Here is a 25,713-nt window from a genome sequence, read left to right on the forward strand (position 1 = left end):
ACAGATACATACAATTGCTGGGATCAATGGGTCAGAGCGAAGAACAAGTTGGGTTAGAAGTAACCGCGAAGTCTGAAACGAGCAATGCGGACGCTCATTTTGCAGATGTTGCAGATGCTGCCGATGATTTGGAGGATTTGTCTGTCAAATATGACAGTACTCCGGAGAAAAATGAGGAAAATGAAAAGAACGAGCCTGAAGATGAGGAAGGTAAGGTAAGTGATATCACATCTGTGGAATCTGGCGAGGATTCACCACCACGATTGAAATATACGCGGCTCACTAAGCTTCCCCCTAGATTCTTCGATAAGGATCCTGTTTCTGCATGCATATTTAACGAAAAGGTGTTCATTTTTGCTTCACACTCTGGGCTCATACACCTTTGCCGACCGGATTTTAAGCCAATTCGAACTTTTAAAGGTCATATGACTTCAATACTTAGCGTGGATACTGATGGTACGTACTTTGCTTCTGGTTCCATGGATGGAACTGTACTTATCGGCTCAATCGAAGACGAAACTGATATTACACGATTTGATTTTAAAAGGCCTATTTATTCTGTGGCTTTACATCGTTCCTACAAGTCCACCAAGGCTTTCTTATCTGGGGGAACGGGTGGTAAACTTGTGTATTCCATGCGCAGTTGGCTGGGCCAACGGCAGGATACTGTGTTGGGTGAAGGTAACGGACCCATAACTATGATTAAAGCGGTGGATGATATTGTTTTCTGGTCAAATGATGCCGGACTTCATGTCACCCAGTTGAATACCCAGAAATCTCTCATTGACGTAACGTTACCACCGGATTTTCCGCGGGCTGAGATGTACTGGCCTCGGTTCCATCTTATAGACAGCACCAGAGTACTGATCGGATGGGTAAATCATATATGGTTATTTATAATTCAGAACCCACATAGTATGCACAATGCTACTAGCAAAATTCTTTCTTCAGCTGCATCCAGCTTCATCAGTGGTGGAATGGAGGAAAAACAAGTGGAAATTGAGAGGCATGCCATCTTAGATGACGACATGTTAATAAGTGGTATATCCGAATTCAATGACAATTTACTCATTCTCAATTATATAGCGCCAGAACCCACTAAAGATCCGAAAACTGGCAGGAAAGTTTTGTCCAGTCACCCTCCAGAGTTGATAATTATAAATAGAGTCACATTGGAAGAGGAATCCGTGGACGTTGTTGCTTTGAATAGTTATTCGGGGTTGGGATTTAATGATTATCATCTTCATCAGTACATTTCTCCTTCGAAGGAAGCTCGATGGTATCTCATTTCGGCCAATGATGGTGTGGTTGTTCAAGAATTTGGCCTTCAGGACAAGTTAGCGTGGTACAAAGCTAAGGGATGGTACCTAGAGGCCTGGAGTATGAGTGCGCAATGGCTTGACAAGACAGATAGATTGAATATCGCAATGAAGCAAGTCAACAAATTTGTGTCTCACGATCAATGGAGGGAGGCTGCTGAATTCATGGGGAATGCGCTGAAAACTGAAGTTGAACTAGATACCAAAGAATATTGCGGACACGTGAGTGAAGAATGGAACAATTGGCTTCAAAATTTTGTAGATGCAGGTCATCTCGAGGTAATTTCGGACCAGCTACCTTCAGAAGCGATGAATGTTACGGATTCGGGCATAAGCAGCAAGTATTACAATCTATCGTTGAATCATTTTTTAGATAGTGGAGATTATGCTACTGTTTCAGAACTAATTTTGAAGTGGGACCATAAGTTGTTTGATCTTGATGATATTACCTATAGAATAGGTGAGAAATTAAAAGAATATGACGATGCTGGTCCAATTGATGATGATGATAACAGTAGTGATGCTCTTAGGCAACTAAGGAGATTGTACGTGGATCTTTGTGTTGAGCAGGACCGGCCTGAAATATGCATTGATCATCTTATCAGACTTGAGGACCCTGACTTACTACAATTTTTGGATGAGCATCATTTGATTGGACAAAATCTGGAGAAGCTTCCCACAATTATGCGTATATCTGGGGAGAAAAGGGACATGACCTGTAAAGATATAGAAAAGCTTCGAAAAGAACTAGCTGTGAATATCTCGATCCTAGTGGAAAACAGCCACGAGTTATTGCCTGCGGATATTATTAAAGTGATGGACGATGCAGGAATGGACTACATCAGCTATCTCTATCTTGAAAGACTATCTAAAGTAGAGAGCTTGCTTGTCGAGTGTTTGGAGGATGAGATGGTAGAGTTGTATGCCTCGTATAATAAGGCTATGCTTTCCGGGTTCTTGAACAAGCATAAGAACTACTCTATCGAAAAAGCTATAGCAGTTTGTGAGAGGATGCATTGTATTCCAGAATTGGCATTCTTGCTTAGTAAAGTTGGAGAGAACAAGAAGGCTTTGACATTGATCATCGATGAATTGGATAATCCCCAAATGGCCATTCAATTCACAGAGTCCGTCAATGATAAAGATCTTTGGGATTACCTACTCGATTATTCTATGGATCGACCGGACTTTGTTCGGGCTTTGATGGAGAATGCAGGAGACACCATTGATCCTTTACCGGTTGTTAACCGAATTCCTGAGGGAGTAGAGATCAAGGGATTGAAGGAAGCATTGGTCAATATTACTAGAAATATGGAGCTAGACGATTCCATTTACAAGCTTATCCTACAAATTATTTGGAAAGAAGTCGTTGATGCATCCCATGAGTATAGGGGACTAAGACTTGAAGGTTACAGTCACGAGCCGTTGAATAATAGGATAAGAGCTTCTATGGAGACTTTGATCAAGATACCCCTCAATTCTAATGCCAAAGCATCCCTAGTTACGGAAAGGGAGTTATTAGGAGAGAACTATGTTTGGAAAGGAGAATCTAAGGCACCTACAGAAAAAATCAAGCACGTCTCTTACATTAAAGGATGGCTGATGAGGAGAAAGAATGAGGGTAAAAGTTTTGGCGTCTAAAAAAGGGATTTCAAGGATTTCGAGATGCAAAGAGGAGTGAATAGTTTTCTAATCAATTAACGCCAGCAATTATATTTTCTACTCAATGATGGAAGGTAAATTGGAGTATCATATTGGTAGCTTCCAGGTTTCTGACATTCTGTCTGCGGGATTTTTTGAGAATCACTCAGAATTTGAAGATGATGCATTGGCAGATACACCTATTGAAGCAAATACTACTATAATGAACATCCATGAGGCAAATTGCGTTTCAAAATCGAGTTCGAAAGGATGGAAAAGAGAAAAGCTAAGACTTCTGTGTGACAACTTCTGGAATGGATTGTTCGGATGGGACACAAGAGATTGTCCCCTCTTGGATCAAGGTGGTTCAAATGTGCAGAGCTGCCGTTTACAACAACTTCAAATTCTTCCTGATAAATTGGGTACCATTGCATTACCAGGTGGTCATCAAAACTGTAATATGAGTTCTTCTTCGCAGCTTTATGATGATTGTGGAAACGTGTACTCAAGCCAAACTGAAACAACCAATAAGCAATTGACCAATCGTCACATGGATGTGGAAGCACGAATTATTGTAGTGGCCAATGACCCATTGGTGAAAAAAGTATCAGAATCTACAGAGGAGGTAAGAGATTGGATTAAACAGGATTTGATAAAAGTGATCGAGGAAGGAGAAGTTCGTGTTTTGAAGAGAGAGGACGGTAGAAGATACATAGTAGTCGACGTCAGTAATTCTATACCATTGGGAATATAGAAACTAAAATAGTAATATAAGTCTGTTGGAGTTTCAGTTTCCGGCTCTGGTAAAAAGCTTCAAAGGATTCAACCTCTCGAATAAACTGCCTGTAACAGAACCAAATACATCGTTTGCTATACTGTTGGCCTTGCCAAACTTGTCGCACTTCGTATAGGCCATTGTGTTGGTTGCACTGAGAGCAATAGCTATGCCTACCAAGATCAAAGATACAAACTCTAATTTGACAAGAGCCATGAAACCCAAAGTCATCCAAATAACAGGACAGAGATATAGAAGCATCCAAAACACTTTGGAGTCAATTGGATTGATGTGTCTGTTAGGGTCAGCGGTTTCGAATACCAAGACGGATTGGCCCACATCATTGGTCTCGTTCCACCATCTGAGTCCAACGAGCAAACGTCCGGAGATGTTTTTGAGGTTCCAGAAATCTGCAGCAAGTAAAAGAATCACCACAATGAAAAATAAGATGTAATTGGAAGTAAACCAGAGTCCACACAAATATATGACGACAGGAAAGACCCGGAGTATGAGATAGAAAAGAAGAGCCACTGGATGGGCAGATTCTGCGAGTTTTCGATACAATGTAGTTGTCATGGACTCATTCTGCGATTGACTATTTGTAGCAGTAGGCATACTACCTTGAATAGAAGTATCCGCTAGAATGGGTGTATCTGTCGTCGGAACAGGAGTATTAGCCTTTATAACATCTGGCTGTAAGTATGTGTCGGACTATGCCATGTTAGTAAAAGAAGAAGGGAAGATAAAGACCAGAATTGCATACCATGATGATAGAAAGGAATGATGACAAATTAATAGGGTTTCAGGAGCAAAAGCAGTTAGGTGAACTCATAGGTCTTATCTGGTTGACACTTATTCCCTTTGCACTATTAACTTTCTAAGATAACATCCGTACACCGTGATAATCACCACTCCTGTGAAAGGAGACATGGGGATTTTTATTTCACTATTATTCGTATCATCGAACTCAATAATCACTATCGTGTGAGCTCACATGTTAAACAGTTTCTTAATTGGCTTATAGTTAGACTGAAATCTTTAATAATTACATACCAAGTAGGTTCAAGAATAGAACCCAAATAGGAAAACGACTACATCCAGTCCCTTTTTCATTTAAGCGAACAAAAGTATATTTTATGCGATAAGTATGTATAACTAGATAGTATTAGATCATGTAGCCAAACATGATCCTAAACAAGCAAACCATCCCAAAATAATAAAGAACTCCAATAGCAAGAAAATGCCAGCATTCTCAGTGCCATCCAAGCAAATTAAATATCATCTATCAAAGAGGTAAATAATCGAGGTAACCTCATATGCCCTTTGGAGCAACGCCGGCCTTGCTACCCTCTGCATGGTTGAACTCAGATGTACAAGGGGAAACATTAGGAATGACGAAAGCAGTTCTATCGACAGAAGCTAAGTACAAAAACTTGTTAGCAATATCAGCGCCAGCAAATTCGTGGGCAGCAAATTCCTTGGAATCTGGGGAAGCAGATCCAGCGTGGATCATAGTGTTTAAAGAAGCGTTCATGATAATAACTCGGTGTAGAGGGATAGTTTATAGAATCCAATAGAGATTGATTGAATGAACTGATACAGATAGAATATTTACAAGTGAATTTAAAACTACACTGAGATTATCCCAGCTATTTATACCAGTAGAGAATGGACGAATGACTTTCATGACCCGGAGTATAATCAGTAGAAAGACAGATATGAGTGACCTAAAGAGCAGTGGTGAGAAAATTTTCACCGCCGCGGTGAAAAATCGTCATCAACTATGCAGTACCCCGGTCATTTATTTCCTAAAACCGCCCCGAGGACATTTAGCGCGATGAAAATTTTCTCGAAGAATAAAAAAGCCGATTATTAATATAGCGGAGATACCGAATATAATATACGATGAAATGCAGATAGCGGGGGTGGTGGGCGTATTAGCTGCAGAACGAAGCTGGGTTAGTTTATATCCCGAATGATTGTGAAGGCTCAGCACCTCGGAGATGTAGACGGTAAAATCCGTAAGGGAAAAACTCCGGACAGAAATTGCCTTTGGGCATCTGTGTGCCCAAAAACTTAAAGCTTGCACTATCACCCAAATAGGCACTGAGTCATAATATGAAGATGGCCCGAGGCCAAATCAAAAAAAAAAGTCTTTACTGATTTCAAAATCCGAGTCTTTGATGACTTTCCGGAAGCGGCTGCTGAAGGTCATGGGTAACTCTCAAAATAGATAATATAATTGAGCATTCTAACATAGTGTTTCGCACTAGCAGATATCACTTAGAATACCCCCAAATAAATGCGGAGCTAACATGTATTTAGGACAGAATCAATTCATTGAGGATAATGTGTGGTACTCAGCCTATATACCTAAATTAGAAAGGTTTCCCGGGAAGAAGTGCACGAAAGTAAAGGTAGCTGCAACAATGATCATCACGAGTACCTTATTACCACCAGAAAATGTTCGTTACTCGAGGAATTGTTCAATTGTCATGGGCCAAAAAAGCGTAAATCAGACTGTGAGCAGTGATCGGAAATGTATTGATTAGTCAGAACTAGCACCAAAGTGTATGTAGATAATGCATTGATGACATAACCATCACTTTGTATTTGCTTTTTATTCAAGGAAAACCTGGTCAGTTCTGGTCAGTTCTGGTCAATACTAAAGTTGCCCTTATAGACACTATGGAAAACCAGAATTGGATTTATTAAAAGTGTAAATGAACATTTGGAGCCTTATTTATTTAAGGACAATTACTGGTCCAGACACTTATTTGAGAAGTAAATTCATGTGTCAACATGCAGTCATTCTCCAGGCACGAGATTGACTTTTGAGGTGGTCCAATTTGCAATTCTCCCTGGATATTTCTGGACGAAAGATCACTCAAACTACCGACGCTAAAATTTACAGCAGTTTAGGTATTGATAAGGTCAAGATTGCTGAGTTGAATCGATTAAGAAGTTAATGAACCTCGAAAGATCTAGCTATCTTGATCTCCTATTGAAGACAACCCTATTTTTGAGCTAAGTTCTTCAATTGACAGTCAATTTTGGTCAATGAAGATGTATTTAATTCTAATAACCACTACGATCATTATTATTCTCATTGGAAGTACCAAAAAGGAACGATTAGCTTGGACGCCGCAAAATAAATAACCTGTAGTCAAAAATACCACCAGAACAACACAACTTGGTAAATCAAAACTAGTATCTGAGAATCAAATACTGGCATCTATTGACTACCGTTAGTATAGCTGAAAGAACACCCCTCACAACTTTGATAATCCCTTTTCTGCAAAATATAAGTATCAAAATACATGTCACAAGTCATACATCCGTACACCTGGGCCTTTGTACCTGAAAAAATTTTAGCCACCATCGCCTCATAGATAACTGATAGCCTTTGTTGTATTCTACTAAAAGCAAGCTAGTGGCAAGTCATAGGATGAAAAAGATCAACCCAGAGACAGAATTGGACTACCAGGCTCTCGTTCTTACGGATTCTTTCCAAACGAGGTTCATGCCGTTGACACACGCGGAACCCCGATGCCTTCTGCCGTTAGCCAACGTTCCCTTGATCGAATACACCCTAGAATTTCTTGCGCAGACAGATGTCGTTTCAGAAGTGTTTCTTTTGTGTTCAGCACATGCAGAGCAGATACAAGAATATATCGATCACTCCAAATGGGTATTCCCATCTTCTCCATTTACTAAGATCCATACTATTCTGTCTATGGAATCTAGATCTGTGGGAGATTCCATTAGGGATATTGATGGTCGAGGTGTCATCAGTGGCGACTTCATTCTTGTATCTGGTGATGTCATCACTAATATGGATCTTAACAAAGCGCTTAGCGCTCATAGACAACATAAACAGGAAGATAGGGATTATGTTTCCACGATGGTGTTGAAGCAGGCCTCTCCTTTACATAGATCACGCTCTCTCATTGAGCCGGCATGTTTCATATTGGAGGAACACACTAACAGATGCATATACTATCAGGATATACCGCCAGTGAATGGTAAAAAGACTTCTGTTAACATTGATCCTGAACTGTTGGGAGATATTGGTGAGTTTGTGGTTAAGAATGATCTTATAGATTGTCGTGTAGACATCTGTACCCCTCAAGTGTTGACTACATTTCAGGAAAACTTCGACTATCAATTCTTGCGCGCGGACTGGGTTAAGGGTGTATTGAGTAGTGATCTTTTGAGAAAGCACATTTATGCCTACATTACACGTGAGGATTACGCTGCTAGAGTTGAGAGCTGGCAGACATATGACGGTATCTCTCAGGACGTTCTAGAGAGGTGGTGCTATCCAATTGTTCCAGAGCGTAATCTGCTTGAGGATCAAACCTACACGTGTGAGAGCACTCACATTTACAAAGAAGAGTCGATTAGGCTTTCACAATCTTGTAAAATCGATTCGTGCGTTGAAATTGGTTCAGGAACATTTGTTGGTGATGGATCTAGAATTGGTGCATCCGTCATTGGTCGCAACTGCCATATCGGCAACAATGTGATTGTGGATAACTCGTATATTTGGAGCGGTTCCAGAATCGAGGACAATGCCGTGGTAAGACATTCTATAGTGGCATCTGATGCAGTTATTCGTAAGAATGTCGTTGTAAATGCTGGCTCCGTTATTGGATTCGGTGTCGTTATTGGAGAGAACGTGGTGATTCCTAGCTACACAAAGATAGTAAAAACTCCATTTAAAGAAAGAAAGAGAACGCACGAGGTTCCTTCGGACTTAAATTCCGAGTTTGATGACGAGACAGAAGGGTCTAGTAGTCAAATAACAACGACTACAGAAGAAGGGCTTGATGTATCGGGCGAAATTGAGGCGTCCGACGAAGATGACGAACAGGAGCCAGGTGCACCTGCTTCGAAAAACCATTCTATTGTTGGGCAAGATGGTGTTGGCTTTTTATACGTGGACGACGAAAGATATAATGGTATGGTGAGCCAGATGATGTCGTTGGATCTGTCGGATGTTTCCATTGCCTCCAGTACAATTGTGCATCATGGAAGCAGCAGAAGAAAGAAGAGAACGCTATCATCTGCCACGAGCCAGTTTCTGTCTGAAGAAGAGGAAGAGGACTTTGAAAAAGAGGCTATTGCGACAGTCGACCGTTCAATGGAGAATAATCACGATATCGATACTGCCTTACTTGAATTGAACACTCTTCGTATGAGTATGAATGTGACTTACCACGAGGTGAGACAGGCGACATGCAAGGCCATGCTTGCCCGTGTGGATAGCTTTATAGAGACGGAGACATTGGGAGTGAAAGATGCAGTCGAGAAGATTTTCTGGAAATGGACAGCACTGTTCCAAAGACAAGTATTTGATGATGTCGACCAGGTTGATTTAATGTTAATTATCCAAAAGATATGCCACAATATGGACCAAGAGTACGGCCCTATGGTTTTACTATACACGCTTCTTATTTTATACGAGGAGGAAGTGATTCAGGAGGATAATATTAACAAATGGTGGACCAGTGACGAATCCAAGGCAATGGGTCTCGTTAGAGATAAGACTGCCAAGTGGATTGAATGGCTAAAGCAGGCAGAAAGTGAGAGTGAAAAAGAGGAGGAGGGGGAAGAAGAAGAAGAGGAGGAGGACGAGGAGGAGGAAGAAGAGGAGGAAGAGTAACAATAAAAGAGAAGTTGATGTCATTATATAGATTAAAGAACCGACGTCTCCTAATATTTCCACTTTGGGAAATCTACCCAGGTTTTCCGAATGCTCCGTACGCTCGCTTTGCTAATCTGGCGAGACCTTTTTTCCAGGGTGCGCGTGAACTGAGAGGGAGGCTTTTCATACCAAACTGACTTGACGTTTCGCCACGGCCTCACAATTTTTTCAGTAGTGTTATTTTTCTTCTCCCTATCTTAGCCTCAACTCTATCTCAAAGTAATCTTGAACTCTTTACCTTTTTCTTTAGAACTTCGGTATTGTGAAACTCGGGTAAAATAGCTCCAATAATTTTAACGATTGCAACAACTGTGACAACCAAAGCAACAACTGTGACAACCAAAGCAACAACAACAACAACAACAACAACAACAACAACACGACTGCACAATAACAAAGACATACCAATACTACTACAACTTCAGAAACAACAATGGGGTCATATAATAATAATACGATAAAGTGCGTGGTGGTGGGAGATGGTGCGGTTGGTAAGACGTGCCTTTTAATCTCTTACACCAGTAATCAGTTCCCAGAAGACTACGTTCCCACCGTGTTTGATAATTATGCTGTGACTGTGATGATTGGAGATGAGCCTTACACCTTTGGCCTCTTCGATACTGCCGGCCAGGAAGATTATGATCGTTTAAGACCTCTATCTTATCCACAAACAGACATTTTTTTGATTTGCTTCTCCGTCGTTGTGCCCTCATCCTTTGATAACGTTAAGGAGAAGTGGTACCCAGAGATTAGCCATCATGCTCCTCATGTTCCTTGCATAATAGTGGGTACCCAGATAGATCTCAGAGATGACCCTACTGCATTGGCAAACCTATCTAGGCAACATCAGAAGCCGATCACTTATCAGCAGGGAGAGAAGTTGGCTAAGGAGTTGAAAGCTGTCAAATATGACGAGTGCTCTGCTCTCACGCAGGTCGGTTTGAAGAGCTTGTTTGACGATGCTATTGTGGCTGCTTTAGAGCCTCCTGTCATCAAAAAGAATAAGAAGTGTACAATTCTATGAGGATCCCTCGCTCAGCAATACAGTTTACAAGTATACCTTATGTACATGTGGCTAGTCTCATATCCGTAATCTCTACTTTCTTTCAATCGACAGTACATAATTATATTATTACTGAGACCTTATAAAGTTACCCTGCCTTTTTTTATAAATTTGAAAATTTTGGTGAGTGGATAAAAAAAAAAAAAAAAAACTTCTGCAGAATTGAAATCTTCACCTTTGTTACACGTAAACTCAAATGGCAGTCAAGTAGTAGGGGGGTCAAAAATTTTCAGCGGCGGAGCGTATCAACCTCAAATTGACACTTATTCGTTCTTGTTTCTACATTGTTGATTTGACAGTTTAGCTATGTTTTCTGCCTCTCGTTCTGATACATTATTCCTTGGAGGAGAAAAGTTGAGTGGTGACGATGTGCGTACGCAAAACGTGCTAGCAACACAGGCTGTGGCTAACGTTGTCAAGTCTTCTTTGGGACCAGTTGGTCTTGACAAGATGCTTGTCGATGACATTGGTGATGTCACCGTGACTAATGATGGCGCTACTATTTTGTCACTTCTAGATGTTCAACATCCTGCAGGAAAGATTCTTGTGGAATTGGCCCAACAACAGGATAGAGAAGTTGGAGATGGTACCACGTCTGTCGTTATCATAGCCTCCGAGCTTTTGAAAAGGGCAAATGAATTAGTGAAAAACAGAATTCACCCAACTACTATTATTACTGGCTATAGATTGGCCCTCAGAGAGGCCACCAAATTTATCAATGACGTGATGTCGCGTCCTGTGGATTCCTTGGGAAAGGAAACGTTGATCAACATTGCAAAAACTTCCATGTCTTCAAAGATAATTGGTCCTGATTCGGACTTTTTTGGCAAAATGGTTGTGGAGGCCATGTTGGCTGTCAAGACTACAGACTCTAAAGGTGAAATAAAGTACCCCGTGTCGGCTGTGAACATATTGAAAGCTCATGGTAAATCTGCTACCGAGTCCGTTTTGGTTAATGGCTACGCCATGAACTGTACAGTTGCATCCCAGGCAATGGTGAAGGAGGTCAAGGATGCAAGAATTGCTGTGTTGGACTTTGGATTGCTCAAGGCAAAAATGGCATTGGGAGTTCAGATTAATTTAGAAAATCCCGATCAAGTCGAGCAAGTCAAGCAAAGGGAACAGGAAATGATTTTGGATAAGGTGAGAAAGATCATCAGTGCAGGCGCCAATGTCGTGTTGACAACCAAAGGTATAGATGACCTTTGTTTGAAAGAGTTTGTGGAACATAAAGTGATGGCTGTGAGACGGTGCAAGAAGGAGGACTTGCGCCGGATAGCTAGAGCCACAGGTGCCAACTTCATCAGCAGTATGACTAATTTGGAAGGAGAGGAAGGCTTCGAGGCCAGCGATCTTGGTCTTGCCGATGAAGTGATACAGGAGAGATTTTCGGACGATGAATGCATCCTTATCAAGAATCCAAAGAACCACTCTGCATCATCTATCGTTTTAAGAGGCGCAAACGAATACTCATTGGACGAAATGGAAAGATCTATTCATGATTCCTTGTCTGTGGTGAAAAGAACATTGGAATCAGGTAACGTGGTTCCTGGTGGAGGTGCCGTGGAAACTGCATTGAACATCTACTTGGAGAATTTTGCTACAACCGTTGGTTCCAGAGAGCAGTTGGCGATTGCCGAATTTGCCGCTGCCCTACTGACAATCCCGAAGACTTTGGCTGTCAATGCTGCTAAAGATGCATCAGATCTTATTGCCAAGTTGAGATCGTACCACGCTGCTTCTCAACAAGTGTCAGATGCCGACATCAAGCGTAAGAACTACAAAAATTACGGTTTGGACTTGATAAAGGGAAAAGTTGTGGATGAGATACACAGCGGTGTTCTCGAGCCAACAGTGTCCAAGATCAAGTCTATGAAGAGTGCTTTGGAAGCCTGCATCGCCATTCTTAGAATTGATACCTTGATCACTGTTGATCCTGAGCCCCCTAAAAAAGACCCTCATGCAGAGTAAGTAAGCAAGCTGCAATAGTTAATAGTAAATACAAAGTATATTAATATGAAGTAATCATGCGGCGCTGGCCCTGGTTAGCGCAATTGGCCAATCAAATACAACTACTGCAACCCTTTTCTTTGCTGATAAATCAAATAAACTCCGGCTCACGGATATCAGCGGAACGAGATAGCCCACCCACCCTCAATGATGCTAATTCTATTTTTCCTCCCAAATTTTCACCCTTTTTCACCCACCGCACACCATATACGACTGCTTTTTAAAGGTTATACGAGGGGCACGAGCATCCGATGCTTTTTTCTTCTCCCCGCCTCAAGACCAACTTTATTTCTTTTGTCATTCTATATTTTTCAATCCAGACATTGAGCTGAGCCTCTTTAAGTTGTCCATATAACTATACAACTTACCCTTCAACTGGCATCTTGTCTTACAAACGCTTCTTAAGTGAAAGTGCTGGTGATTGTTTTACTCGTAACAGATCTTTGATACTGGAACTTTGTTATCGTACGGCAATTACTTCATCAAGCTTATCCTTTACGAGAACAAAAGAGACAAATTTCACATCTCTGCAACTCGTATAGCGACAAAGAGATACTTAACCTTTCGATTTTGATCTCCCTGAATCATGACCACTACTATCACTGGGACTATAAACCTGAAACGCGAACATGAAAGCGATGCCATCCAACTAAAGCACAGCTCTGGCAAGAGGTCATCCTCTTCTAGGGTCAACAAGAAGTCTACCGGGAAAAGGAGATTTCACAGGAAGAGCAGAAAGGGATGCGCCGCCTGTAAGAGGAGAAGAGTTAAATGTGATGAGACAAAACCAGGATGTCAGAATTGCCAAAGACTTGGCCTTGACTGTGTATATCTGTATCCTTATGCTACACTGACCGACAAGGAAAAGGCCATGCATGCACAAAAGGAACGAGAACTTGAAGTTTCTTCCTCTGAACGAGAAAATTCAGATTCCTCTCAATCCCAGGCAAACCAGTCCATTAGACTCCAACAGATGGAGATGTTCCAGCAGAAGCAACTCCAACTACAAGAAGAGCAGCAACAGCGACAACAGCAGAGAATTCAGCAGCAAAGATATCAACAGCTCCATCAAACTCATCAACTGCAGCAGCAATCTCAGATACGGCAATCGTCGGACAACTTTCAAGGATCGCAAATTCAGATTTCACAGATGGCCCAGATGTCCCAACTGTCTCAAATATCACAAATGTCGCAGAACTCGCCCGTTTCTTCGGCATCACAGGCACCTCTGTCAGCCTGTTCTCAGGGACTTCCAACACCCCAGAGTTCGATTTCTATTCTTCCTCAGTCTCCACAGTTTGTGGCAACTTCGCAATTCTCCATGCAGAGAATCCCCAGTTACGGCCTCTCGTCGCTTTTGAACCAGCCTTCGTTTAACATGGCTTCACCTTTGGGAGTAAATGACATGTCTTCTCTGCCTCCCATGCCCACATTGACTGTTAAACCTAGTACTCCCTCACCAGTTAGCTCTGCTACTCCTACTCCTCAGCAGCTGGCTGTAAAACAGCAGCATCAACGAGATAGTGTTAATGCAAGCTTTGGCCAAGCAGACTCCCCCAACTCAACTTCCTCTGGGCTTGGACAGGAATCCACTCCTTCGGAGCATCTGTCCAGAAAGGGCCCTGCTCTTTCTCCGGACATCATTAATGCTCCTGCTCTTTCGCTTACAAGTCCGATATCCGATCTCAACCTCGTTGATCTCAGGCTTATGTATCATTATACTACCAAGGTTTGGCCTACGATCACCGACGCAGGTATTTCCGATTCCAAAATTTGGTCTGACGATATTCCTATGCTTGCATTTAAGTACCCATTCTTGATGCATTCCCTCTTGGCATTTTCAGCTACTCATTTATCTCGTACTGAACGTGGCCTGGATCAGTGTGTCACAGCTCATCGTGCAGAGGCTTTACGACTATTACGCGAAGCAGTTTTAGAGATGTCTCCTGAGAATACAGATGCCCTTGTTGCTGCTGCTTTGATACTGATCATGGACTCTCTTGCCAATGCTTCATCTCCAACTTCGACGTCACTTAAATCTCTTCCTCCTTCAGCCTGGATCTTTCACGTGAAAGGTGCTGCCACCATATTAACGGCAGTATGGCCGTTAAGCGAACGTTCCAGGTTTTACAAGTTCATTTCTGTGGACTTGGGCGACCTTGGTGATATAGGCTACGATATGATATCTGGTGAATTGTCAAACACCTCTGACAACAATGTATCGAACCCTAATAATTCAGGAAATACTGATTCTGGGGATGAAGACGATCTGAACCATTTACGGCCACCAGTGACTATGAAACGAGCTATGGGTGGCCAAAATGGTTCAAGATATTCCACTATCGAGTGCTTTGACAGAGAGATGGCTGACCTGTTTCCTATTCCACTTAATTCTCCATACTTTCCCACGCTTGCATACATGGCTAAATTGCATAAAGAAAGGTACAAGTCTGATTTTATCCTTCGTATCTTTGCCTTTCCAGCATTACTAGATAAGAGGTTCCTTGCGTTGCTTGTCAATTGCGATCTCACATCAATGAGAATTATGCGTTGCTACTATAAGCTCCTTCGTAGCTTCACGGAGGAGATGAAAGACAAAGTGTGGTTCCTTGAGGGAGTCTCTTCAGTGCTTCCCGTTGATGTTGATCAATACTCTGGAGGAGGAGGTATGCATATGATGCTTGATTTCCTTGGAGGTCCGTCGATCATTGATGATGACGGCAGGGGAATCAATGACGTGGCACAAAGGGCTCAACAATCGGGTCTTTTGGATACAAACAACCTTCCAAGCTCTTCCATAGGGGACAGCTTGAAGTTGGATGGCAACTTGAATGATGACGATACCGAGGGGACAGGATTCATCGGTATAGACGACAATTAGCTAATATTTTTTTTTTTCATTATTGTCTCTTTCGATGCTTACTATATATATGGTCGTACCCCTTTTCGGTATTTAATTTCAATAATTAATGACTAAAGAAAATATGCAAATAATTAATTGGTAGCTATAATTTCACCCTCTGGATTCCATCCTCATCACGAATGACCCCCAATTCAATAAGCTTTGCGTATGCTATAGCAAATTGTGCGAAGAAGAACTGCTCGTCTTCCGCAAAAATCAGGGTCCATTTTTTGAATTCGGGATCTCTCATCATTTCCATATCTGTATTAAGCATCATGAGACTTTTATCCTCGTTATAATATTGATCAACTCCTGATTGTGGTACAGTTCCAATGGACCATTTATCTTCCAAAAGGACTTTGAAAAATTCGTTATCAAACTTAAAGGGATTCTTTGTCCATATCCCGTGGAATCCACTGAATCTGGCATGACAGCCTCCTAAAGTGTGCCCACCTCCGATAAGGGCCACGGTCTCTTTATCGGTAAATCCCAGCCTGTTGGTGAAGACTTCCCTGACATGATCTGATCCCAAAGTAGCGAAAGGGAGCCTTCCCATTGGGGGAACTTTCTTGGAATCAGGGCAGTCAGTTCGTCCTGGTTTCCACTCAATTTTTGGGCCTGCAAGCCCTTCTATGGCGACTACACCTCCCAAAGTGTATAAATCTGCAAAACTCATCCAAGGGAATTCTTCATGGATTTGGTCAAGGTAGGACTTGGCAGTATTAAGTCCGGTATTACCAATGTCATTGAACTCTTGGGCAAATCTCAGAGTACCTCCACTGCAGCCACCAGTACCGGATTGTTGATCGTAGTGTGCACAACAGTGCCAGGTAAATCTGACCATATTAGGTCCAATATTTCCATCCGGCTGGTATGAAGGCTGAATAAGACAGTCTTTAATTCTCCGACGAACTAAGTCGTAATTCCCGTAGGTAGGATGGCTTGTCTGCTTATTCTTTCTTCTGATCTTGATCTTGTAGAAAATGCTTTTGCTCACTGGGGGTTCCTCTTGGGAAGGTGTTGCAGATTTATGCTGAGTCACAGCTCTGGAAACAGATGTCGAGGCAGAGGCAGAGTGCTTTGCTGACGCAGAATGCTCTGCTGACGCGGAATGCTTCACTACTGGCTTAGATGAATCAGAGATAACTTCGGGAGCTTTGATCGGTATAGCAGATACGACTACTGATTTATCTGGAATATCAAACAACTCAGTAAGGGCAGGCTTAATCGGCGAGCTTGGCTTTGACAGCTCACCAAACACATTTTGCGAAACCAAATGATCAGTAGGGTGTATCTTACCAGCAGATCGTTGGCTTAATATGTAAGGTTTAGGGTAGAATTCTTTAGTTGTGGGCAATTCTTGAGGGTCCTCATAAGTGGGATCCACGCCAAGTATAGGAGTCAACGTTGCCTGCATCCCTCTTTGTTCTTGGATATGAGATTCCATATCTTCTGCTATGTATCCATTCGGGGTGTAGATGTATGGCGAAGAAGTAATGATATCAAGGAAATGAACAACATACTTATCATAGTAGTAGGCAGATCTGAACCAGATCTTGGCAAAAGAATCAGTAAAACTAGAAGGAATATCAAAGAAATCCTTAATATCATTAGATACAGACCTAGAGCGCCTATTCAATAGGGCTTCTCTGCGCTTGAATTGAGCATCCCGAAAATGACTATTAGCATCTTTATTTTGAACTTCATTATGAACCAGAAAGACCTGTTGATATGACTGACTAATGGCTGTATAAATATAGGCTAGAAGGCTATAAACAGAATAGCTCAAAGACTGTTGATAAACACGGTATGCTGCCATAGGAAGGAAAATCAATCTTCCAACGGGTGCCAAAGCACCAAGAAACAATTGAAAGATATACATATATAACTAGAGACAGTGGAAGCTTAGGTAGTAGGAAGAAAAAACAGCCGAAAGAAAGATTAAAGAGGGCTGAGTTAAACAAGGATTGAGCGCGTGTCCCTTGAAGTTCCCAAATGGGAAACATATTATCATAACACTTGATATATATATACAGGAATTACACGAAGGTGAATGTACAAAATCTAAGGGGGCCTATTTCTCATTTCTAGAACCCACACTAATGATCGTAGAGGCAAGCTCTTCTCCATTCTCTTGAAGAGAAATATGATAGGTACCCAAAGCCTTTATTTGATCGATCACCTTTTCGGTAGGCTTACCATCTTCACCAACAGCTTTGATCAAAAATAAGATGCTGTGATTCTGGAAAAATTGGATAGCCGAACTCTTTAACCTTTGTTCCTTCAACTCCTTAGTAGCCACATTCTTCAAAGTATCAATAATCTTGTCAGGAGAAAGGGGTTTTCTCAATTCATCATCGACAGTGTCTCTATAGAAGATTAATTTCTTGGGAATTTTGGAGAGGATCACGTCTTTATCTGTACCCACCAATTCTGTCAAGTCTATACTCACCAATTGATCCAATGAAAGCAATTCTTCAGAACTGTGTCTCTTATTACTTTCAATTTCAGAAGTTGCTTTAGTAGCGTTTGCCTCTTCGGTGCTCAAGTTGGCATCAGCTTTAGGAGGTTCAGACTTTTTCGGCTGAACCACCGGAATCACAGGCTCAGCACCAGAGTAATTCAAGTAAGCAGCACCATTAAAAGGATGTAACCTGTTTATCATTGTAGAGGCCTTAACGTGAACAACCTGACCCTTGACACCCACCCCAGCAAAGTCCTTCAACAACTGAACAACAATTCTTTTCTTCTTACTTTGAGCAGTGTACCTGACGCCGATTTTTGGTGTCTCGGATTTTATGCAAGAATATACAAACGAGGGCGATCTAGAGAACATTTTAATCTTGATATGAACTCTTTAAACTGACTATATGATCATCCAAACAAGCTCAAACAACTCCTCCCTTCTCCCCCATAGTGAAGAAAAAAATTTTAAGTTTGAGCACCAAAAATATCAATTACATAAGCCAAACAGGATTTCCTTTAATACTAATATACATACCAAGCTACTACTAGAAATGTGGTCTTCTGGACCGACCGGTGAACTTAGAATCATTGGCCACACGCTTGCCCCTTCTCTTCATTAATACCTTCTTACGCTTGATGTACTGCTTCTTAGTTTCCATCTTCTTCAGCCTCTTCTTCGACATCTTGTGTTCTTTTTTAGGAACAGCAGTCTCCACATCCATGTTCCCCAAATTCAAGGGTCTATCAGAGGCACCAGCTTGAAGAACAAGGTAATGCTTTTTATTTTTCTTTGATTCGGGATCATCAATAACCACACCACATTGAAATCCGGCTACTTTGGCCGCGCCTGTAATCTGAACGATCTGTTCCTCATTGGCCGGATAGAACTGTCCAACAAATTTAGCCCCCCTTCTCAGCGACCCATAGAGCGTATTGAAAAATCTGGCCAGTCGCACTTTCGGTTCGTTAGTATTGGTATCCGCGTTACAGAGCCATTGAATAGCCGAGATTGAAATCGCAGCATCAAATGTACCTGCCCTGAATGGAACACCAGAACCCATATCCGCAAGAAACAAATCACCATCGACATCTCTATCCAATGCGGTAGCTAACATATCCAAAGAAATATCCATTCCTATCCATATATGGCCCTCTTCTGTTAATATCTCACCCGATAATCCAGAACCACATCCGATGTCTAATATGAACTGAGGAATGCTTGGGTCAAGATTAAGAATTTCCAGCGCTCTAAGCGTCATCTTCGCTTGAATATGCTGAACTCTAGTAGATGCTGTATATTTTCTTGCCTCCTGATCATTATAGAAGATTTCCGGAGGAGCAATCTCTTCTGGTCTGGACATTTTACTTCCGAAGAGTTGAATCTATGTCTGATCTATACTGAAAAATCCGAAGTCCAAAGTCCAAATTTCAACATCACAAATTTTTTTTTCTTCCTCTATGCACCGCCTTGAACCCGGCAACTGATAAGATAATGTCCGACGAGCCCTAATGCGCAATGCGCAATGTGTTAAGTATATCGATCCCTTGGAACCACGGACAGCATCAACAGTGGGTGCCAATAGCATGTGCCAATGGTGTGTGCCATCAATCCAAAAAAAATGGGTCGTTCTCGTAACTCAAGATCATTTTCAGTGCCTCCGGTATTGCTCGGTATTATCCAATACGATTAGATGCAACAGGCATGCATAGTGCGCATCTCGGTTCTATTCGGCTTTACTCGACAACGTTGCACAACCTATGGGATCTTTTCCTCGGCGATTTGTACCTAGAAAAGGGATGAATCGGTAGGTAATCTTTTATTACGCGGACCCATGTTTTTGTTTGCCACCCATTTGGGACCTCAGCTGAAACCGAAACGATTATTCATTCACATGGGTGTCCAGAAGGGGGGCATTTCATTTTTGTATTGTATGTTCTAATTTTTTTTGAACACCTCATGAATTCATTATTTTTACTCTGTATTTCATTCTTCTCTAATCATATTGAATTGGGCGGGCAATCGTTGTTTCAGCAGCCATCTCTCAGTTTCTTTTAGCTCAATCAACTTACCTTTAGTTTATAGTATGACCAAATCTGTTTCTGAGGAGGGAGAGATTCCCGATCGAAAACACCTTCGATCGTCGTCTCTGGCTCAATTGGATAAGATGAAGATCCTAGAGAGGAATTCTGGTGCAGCCAGAAAATCTATTTTTATGAACGATGAGTACAATTCCGGCGATATGAACATGATTGAGGAAACTGAAACTGGCAGTGTTACATCGGGCTCATCATCATCTTCTCGTGACGACAGTACCACCGAGCACAAACTTGGAAAGTACGAGAAAAGAAAGAAGATTCTACAGAAGCATGGGGATAAAGAGCCTGTAGTGGATTTAAAAATGAGCCGATTCATGACAGATGCTTACGGGAAACATAGATACAAACCGGACGGAACCTTCAGGGCCAAATTTGCCGATTTAAACTTTCAAGCAAGAACATCAATCCTTGACAGAGATGTTGTCTACGGAAGTGACTACTTTGGTCTTTTTGTAGCAGCATGGTTTATTGTTGCAATGTTTTCTTTAAATATCGTTGTCAAGCACTACCTGGAGGAGGGATCGCTACTAAGATCGAAGGTGTTTGGAATTATGATGAAAGATCTTTGGAAAATTGGCCTAACCGATTTGGCGATGTATTTGGTCGCTTATTTGCCAGTTATTCTACATATGCTCATTAAAAATGGCTGGATTAGATGGCGAAACACAGGAAGAATCATAGAGTCGCTTTTTGAAACCGTATTCGTATTCTTTTTCGTGGCGTTTGCTGATCAGAGATGCTATCCGTGGATAGGTAAGATCTTTTTGATGCTTCATTCTGTTGTGATCCTTATGAAAACTCACTCATATGCCTTCTATAATGGCTACATGTGGGATATTAAGAACGAATTGGATGTTTCTTCCGCATACGTGAAGAAACACGAGAACATGGAGGAGTCCGTTAAAAAGGCATTGGACAAATCAATAAGCTTCTGCAACTTTGAAATGTCCACACAGGCTGCTCGTACTGCTGCATTTCCCGGAAATATAACATTCAAAAATTACTTTGAATATTCGATGTTTCCTGCTTGTGTGTATGAAGTCTCTTATCCTCGAAACAAGAGTATTCGCTGGCGTTATGTCTTCAGTAAAGCGGCCGGTATTTTTGGAATCATCTTTGTTTTAGTGGCCATTGCCCAGAATAATATGTACCCCCTCGTCATGAAATGCTTAGAGATGCAGAAGCACGACACGTTGATGTCCAGAATAGCCGCATACCCCCTTCTCATTATTGAGATGATTCCACCTTTCCTTACCATCTATCTTTTAATCTTCTTTCTCATCTGGGAGTTGATTCTCAATGCTATCGCTGAACTATCGAGATTTGCCGACAGAGAATTCTACCGTTACTGGTGGAACTCCACTGATTGGAATCAGTACTCAAGAGACTGGAATGTGCCCGTGCACAAGTTCTTGCTACGTCACGTTTATCATTCTTCAATATCCGGTTTCCATGTCAGCAAATCAACGGCCACCTTCATCACTTTCTTATTGAGTTCTTTGATGCACGAAGTGGCCATGTACGTTCTCTTCCATAAGGTGAGGTTCTATCTTTTGGGTCTGCAGATGTGCCAGCTACCCTTGGTTCAGTTTTCGAAGACCAAATTTATGATGCAGTTCCCGGTCTTGTCGAATGCTATCTTTTGGCTTGGTATTGTTTTAGGTCCATCCCTATTGTGCACAATGTATTTGGTATTCTAAACCACTTTTGATATTTATTCTTATATACAGAGATACACTACTTTATTTAACGATATATGCTTTCGTACGGTCTCGTGTCATTGAAACATGATCTGAACACCTCATCTACCACCTGTTCTGCCTGCTCTTTGCTTTTACATGCTGGATGACCCATAACACTTAAAATGGCCTTCCTTTTGACACATCTCTGATGCCCTTTGGCAACTCTCATAAATCCAGAATGCTTCCAGAACTCCGTCATTATGGCACATTCACCACTGAGTGAGGCGGCTCGGATCTCGGAGCAAGCGTGGTGCCTTAAATTCAGCCAATCCACCTTAAACCTGACATTGTCATACCAATGAATCAGCTCATGAGATAAAGTATCATTTAACACCCATTTATCTGTGATGTAGTTGGCACAGAGCTGTATACCCAGCTCCGGATGAAATCCTCCATATTTGGGATCCTTGCATATTTCGCAGTTGATCATATCTAATGGCACTTTATGATCTCCTGCTTTTTCTATCTGCTGTAACATGAAAACCACATTTGGAGAATATTTCACCATCCAGTCTCTCCATTCTTCACATTTGGAGCATTGCTTGGCATCCTTTAGTTTTTTACTTTCCATCTGATGGTCATCCCCCTCCCTTTTAGCCGATCCATTGATAGGCTCTTTCTGGTCACCACTCTCTATCATACAGATGGTATCTATGTATGGGGAAAGCTACTGGAATAGGATTCTTTGGGGTAAAAAAACAAAGACAAGAATAACGAACCGTGAAAAACTTAGTTGATCAAAGTATACCAGTTTTTTTTCTCTCTTCAGCCTTCAAGTTGTGAAGTACTCTACATTCATGTCGACCAATATTTGGATTGCCACTGCTGACGACAAAAGGGATGTTGTAAAATCTCTCATCGAAACGGGACGATTTACTGCCAACTCTAAAGATGCAAATGGATACACCCCGATGCACGCGGCTGCATCCTACGGCAACAACGATCTGTTAGAGTATCTAATATTAAAGGGTGGCGACGTGAATATTCAGGACAATGATGGAGATACCCCTTTACATCATACAGAAAGTTTGGCTACGGCAAAGCTGCTTATAGAAAAGAATAACGCCGATTATACAGTTCGAAACAGTGATGGCCAGACGGCATTAGAGGCGCTACTAGACGACAACGATTCTCCAGAATTGATACAATATCTACAATCTTTGCAGACTAATACTTCTGCAAGAGGATCCTTGCCACTTCCTTTAAATGAAAATATGTCGTTACCGAACGGGGAAGAGGTTAAAATGTATTTGTCTGGACTTAGAGAGGAAGATTCACCTGAGTTGACGAAAAGAAGACAAGAATTAGAACAAATTATGACCCAGGCGGACATTTCAGAGTCTGAGAAGGACGAGCAGCTCAAAATGTACGTTATGAATGCACTTTCACAAAATATACAGGGAATAAAAGGCGAGGAAGATGCCAGCACTGACCACATGTCAAAGAAAAGAAGATAGAAATACTCATAAATGCTCATAAGGCCGTTTTATAACCAAGAATGTCTTTTATTGAATATAATAATACCCTACACGTCACTTTCGCTATCGGTTTCTTCTTCATCCACCTTTTCAATCAATAACGAGCCGTTGGGCCAAAGTTCACCAACTTCAGCCAAAAACTGTTCACGATCCGGATTCAGCCTCAACCTTGGCATAGGAGATATCAAATCGAACTTAAACTTATATTCAAAAGGACCGTCAGTCTGTTCATCCTTAGAATCTGCTTTCAATACTTTAATAGCGCAATTTTCGGACTGATCCCCATGAGCTAGTAAATAATCCCTGCATTCAACAAACATGAAGACATCAAACGTTGTATCCTCCTTATTAAATTTTCTAATCACTCTTTGTCCCTTATTATTTCTTAGCTGTATCGTGGTATATTCTCCTCTGATCCACGAACTCGTGTCTCTATTGTACTTTTGAATGTAATAATGATAAATGGCAGCCTTGCGCAGCCTTTTTCTTCTTTCTGATGATTCCCTCTGCCTCTCTTCTTCTTCTAATTGTTGCTGCTGTATTATTTGCTTCCTTTTTTTCTGTTCCTGCTTCTTCATATCTTTAATTAATGATTCTTGATAGGCGCTGTCCTGCTGTTCTCTGAGAACCCTTGAAAGATCAGCTTCTTGTTTATCAGTCCTCTGAACTATCAGCTGCGGTTCATATCTTTGCACTATCCTTGTGAGTCTTCTCATGAGTTTCCTACGTTCTTCAGGTGTGAATCTCTTGTCACCCTCAAACGATTGGTGCTTGGAAACCACCGACATCATGGGCATAGTTGTTCCCGTAGCGGAAACATTGGAAATAAGACTAATAAAGGGAACAGAATAAGCACAATAAACCTGGCCCACCTCATGAGGTTCCGGATAACTGACGTCTCCAATATATAAAATCATCTGATCTCTCTTAACAAATTCAATGAATCGTTCATCATTCAAATACGTCTTGACAAACTTCCGGGAAGTGTCCGACTGTGAATTTAATAATACACAAACCAACCATTTCAGCTCGGACTTCGACCTGTTGAATGCATCGTTGAACCCTCCCCTAAATACAGGCAAATCAGAGGTTTCGCCTAGTGTCTCGTCTATGTAATTCTTAATATCATAATGAGAAATCTCCTCTTTCGTCAAGTAGAGAGGCCTTCTAGGGAAATCAGTCGGACCCGTTCGATAACCTAAAAACCTGAATACGTTTGGAAATGTCGATCCCAACAATTTATCCAACCCCCAGCCTAAGGCCCACAACAATCTAGGAAAAAGCATCAATATAAACACCACTGGTGCTAGCATTGAAACATGACCCCTGTTAATGTTCTGCCCATGTAATATACCAATCTGAAACTTCCAATTGTTCGAAATAGTTACGGCTTTCGGCAATTTGGGTATGAGGTCCAGAAACCTATTATCAAACACTCCTGCACTAGCACTCCCGCCAATTCCGGCACCGTTGAAAGGATCCCTCATAGGCGGCCTTTCATTAATAGATGCATTCACTTCATGGTTCAATGTCTCATCATCCAATAGCGTGGGAAAATCGTTATCAAAGTATCGAACACATGCACTGTCAAGGTTCCAATTGCATACACGCAATAGTTTTAGAACTTTTTCTTGCTCTGTGCTTTCGTCGTAATTAGTAACCTCTTTAAACTGTTGAAGCTTTTCCTCCTCCTGCAATGAAAGATCGGACATAACGAAAAAAAAACCAGCAAGTAGACAGAACAAATGAACGGCAAAATAAGAGAGGAATGGAATAAAATCTGAGAAGATACCCAAACTCTGAGACTTGAAAAGTATTTAAAACTAGGAAGACCATTATAAGCTCTATAGGAGCATCGGCGCGAGTCTTCGAAATAGCGGTAATTTATCTACAGGGAATAAGAAGGAAGAGAAAAAAAGAGTGCCGATGAATATGGACTTGAAAAGTAAGTCTAATGTGAACAGTAAAGATAAAAATGGTTATTAGTCGAAGCCACAGTCACCCCATAACAATAGGTAGGATGTGCAAAGGCATCTAGGAAACTAATAACCACGATTATGCCACTTTGGTGAATAAGAAGTGAACGGTAAGTAGAAGCGCATATTGGGCATTCGATGGATATGGCCAGGCTTGAGCCTTTTTGACAATACTGGTACTAACAGGATGAACATGAATGAATGCGGATAACGGTCTGCATAATAAATTTGCTAGTGCAGATGATCACAAATGATAACTAGATAGCTATTGTACGGACTCCCTATTGCATAACTGGACGAAGGGGTCAACTGGATAGTAATAATAAAGACAAAACACATAAAAAGGAACTGAACAAGAAAAAATAATACTAGATAGTACATTAGGGGAACAAACCGAGCCAATTGACCAATGAACCAGTGAACCAATGAACCAATGAACCAATGAACCAATGAACCCGCGAACCAATGAACCAAATGAACCAAATGAACCAAATGAACCAAATGAACCAAATGAACCAAATGAACCATATGGAA

The 25,713-nt window shown here is 41.4% G+C and overlaps 14 protein-coding genes across 14 annotated transcripts; 8 read left to right on the plus strand and 6 right to left on the minus strand.

Annotated features, from left to right (window-relative positions):
* Positions 1 to 26: 26 nt before the first annotated feature.
* FOA43_003396 (uncharacterized protein) lies at positions 27 to 2,960 on the plus strand (the record flags this gene model as incomplete). The annotated part of the gene is made up of 1 exon (XM_038923647.1): positions 27 to 2,960. One exon carries the CDS (start codon positions 27 to 29, stop codon positions 2,958 to 2,960), a length of 2,934 nt encoding a protein of 977 aa, XP_038779575.1.
* Positions 2,961 to 3,048: 88 nt separating this feature from the next.
* On the plus strand, positions 3,049 to 3,714 carry FOA43_003397 (uncharacterized protein; the record flags this gene model as incomplete). The annotated part of the gene is made up of 1 exon (XM_038923648.1): positions 3,049 to 3,714. The coding sequence occupies one exon, from the start codon at positions 3,049 to 3,051 to the stop codon at positions 3,712 to 3,714; it is 666 nt and encodes a 221-aa protein (XP_038779576.1).
* A 33-nt stretch (positions 3,715 to 3,747) lies between these two features.
* On the minus strand, positions 3,748 to 4,665 carry FOA43_003398 (uncharacterized protein; the record flags this gene model as incomplete). Its single annotated transcript, XM_038923649.1, has 2 exons — positions 3,748 to 4,446; positions 4,645 to 4,665. 2 exons carry the CDS (start codon positions 4,663 to 4,665, stop codon positions 3,748 to 3,750), a joined length of 720 nt encoding a protein of 239 aa, XP_038779577.1.
* Positions 4,666 to 7,055: 2,390 nt separating this feature from the next.
* Positions 7,056 to 9,403, plus strand: FOA43_003399 (uncharacterized protein; the record flags this gene model as incomplete). Its single annotated transcript, XM_038923650.1, has 2 exons — positions 7,056 to 7,075; positions 7,162 to 9,403. The coding sequence occupies 2 exons, from the start codon at positions 7,056 to 7,058 to the stop codon at positions 9,401 to 9,403; spliced, it is 2,262 nt and encodes a 753-aa protein (XP_038779578.1).
* Positions 9,404 to 9,878: 475 nt separating this feature from the next.
* On the plus strand, positions 9,879 to 10,469 carry CDC42 (Rho GTPase; the record flags this gene model as incomplete). Its single annotated transcript, XM_038923651.1, has 1 exon — positions 9,879 to 10,469. The coding sequence occupies one exon, from the start codon at positions 9,879 to 9,881 to the stop codon at positions 10,467 to 10,469; it is 591 nt and encodes a 196-aa protein (XP_038779579.1).
* Positions 10,470 to 10,814: 345 nt separating this feature from the next.
* TCP1 (Alpha subunit of chaperonin-containing T-complex) lies at positions 10,815 to 12,479 on the plus strand (the record flags this gene model as incomplete). The annotated part of the gene is made up of 1 exon (XM_038923652.1): positions 10,815 to 12,479. One exon carries the CDS (start codon positions 10,815 to 10,817, stop codon positions 12,477 to 12,479), a length of 1,665 nt encoding a protein of 554 aa, XP_038779580.1.
* A 625-nt stretch (positions 12,480 to 13,104) lies between these two features.
* FOA43_003402 (uncharacterized protein) lies at positions 13,105 to 15,399 on the plus strand (the record flags this gene model as incomplete). Its single annotated transcript, XM_038923653.1, has 1 exon — positions 13,105 to 15,399. One exon carries the CDS (start codon positions 13,105 to 13,107, stop codon positions 15,397 to 15,399), a length of 2,295 nt encoding a protein of 764 aa, XP_038779581.1.
* Positions 15,400 to 15,523: 124 nt separating this feature from the next.
* On the minus strand, positions 15,524 to 17,239 carry FOA43_003403 (uncharacterized protein; the record flags this gene model as incomplete). Its single annotated transcript, XM_038923654.1, has 1 exon — positions 15,524 to 17,239. The coding sequence occupies one exon, from the start codon at positions 17,237 to 17,239 to the stop codon at positions 15,524 to 15,526; it is 1,716 nt and encodes a 571-aa protein (XP_038779582.1).
* A 255-nt stretch (positions 17,240 to 17,494) lies between these two features.
* Positions 17,495 to 18,256, minus strand: FOA43_003404 (uncharacterized protein; the record flags this gene model as incomplete). The annotated part of the gene is made up of 1 exon (XM_038923655.1): positions 17,495 to 18,256. One exon carries the CDS (start codon positions 18,254 to 18,256, stop codon positions 17,495 to 17,497), a length of 762 nt encoding a protein of 253 aa, XP_038779583.1.
* A 175-nt stretch (positions 18,257 to 18,431) lies between these two features.
* On the minus strand, positions 18,432 to 19,247 carry BUD23 (18S rRNA (guanine1575-N7)-methyltransferase; the record flags this gene model as incomplete). Its single annotated transcript, XM_038923656.1, has 1 exon — positions 18,432 to 19,247. One exon carries the CDS (start codon positions 19,245 to 19,247, stop codon positions 18,432 to 18,434), a length of 816 nt encoding a protein of 271 aa, XP_038779584.1.
* A 723-nt stretch (positions 19,248 to 19,970) lies between these two features.
* FOA43_003406 (uncharacterized protein) lies at positions 19,971 to 21,683 on the plus strand (the record flags this gene model as incomplete). Its single annotated transcript, XM_038923657.1, has 1 exon — positions 19,971 to 21,683. The coding sequence occupies one exon, from the start codon at positions 19,971 to 19,973 to the stop codon at positions 21,681 to 21,683; it is 1,713 nt and encodes a 570-aa protein (XP_038779585.1).
* A 46-nt stretch (positions 21,684 to 21,729) lies between these two features.
* FOA43_003407 (uncharacterized protein) lies at positions 21,730 to 22,365 on the minus strand (the record flags this gene model as incomplete). The annotated part of the gene is made up of 1 exon (XM_038923658.1): positions 21,730 to 22,365. One exon carries the CDS (start codon positions 22,363 to 22,365, stop codon positions 21,730 to 21,732), a length of 636 nt encoding a protein of 211 aa, XP_038779586.1.
* A 157-nt stretch (positions 22,366 to 22,522) lies between these two features.
* FOA43_003408 (uncharacterized protein) lies at positions 22,523 to 23,182 on the plus strand (the record flags this gene model as incomplete). Its single annotated transcript, XM_038923659.1, has 1 exon — positions 22,523 to 23,182. The coding sequence occupies one exon, from the start codon at positions 22,523 to 22,525 to the stop codon at positions 23,180 to 23,182; it is 660 nt and encodes a 219-aa protein (XP_038779587.1).
* Positions 23,183 to 23,250: 68 nt separating this feature from the next.
* Positions 23,251 to 25,210, minus strand: FOA43_003409 (uncharacterized protein; the record flags this gene model as incomplete). Its single annotated transcript, XM_038923660.1, has 3 exons — positions 23,251 to 24,894; positions 24,996 to 25,002; positions 25,206 to 25,210. The coding sequence occupies 3 exons, from the start codon at positions 25,208 to 25,210 to the stop codon at positions 23,251 to 23,253; spliced, it is 1,656 nt and encodes a 551-aa protein (XP_038779588.1).
* Between the last annotated feature and the right edge of the window lie 503 nt (positions 25,211 to 25,713).

Source organism: Brettanomyces nanus, chromosome 4 (assembly GCF_011074865.1).
Source record: "Brettanomyces nanus chromosome 4, complete sequence".
Classification (NCBI taxonomy): domain Eukaryota; kingdom Fungi; phylum Ascomycota; class Pichiomycetes; order Pichiales; family Pichiaceae; genus Brettanomyces; species Brettanomyces nanus.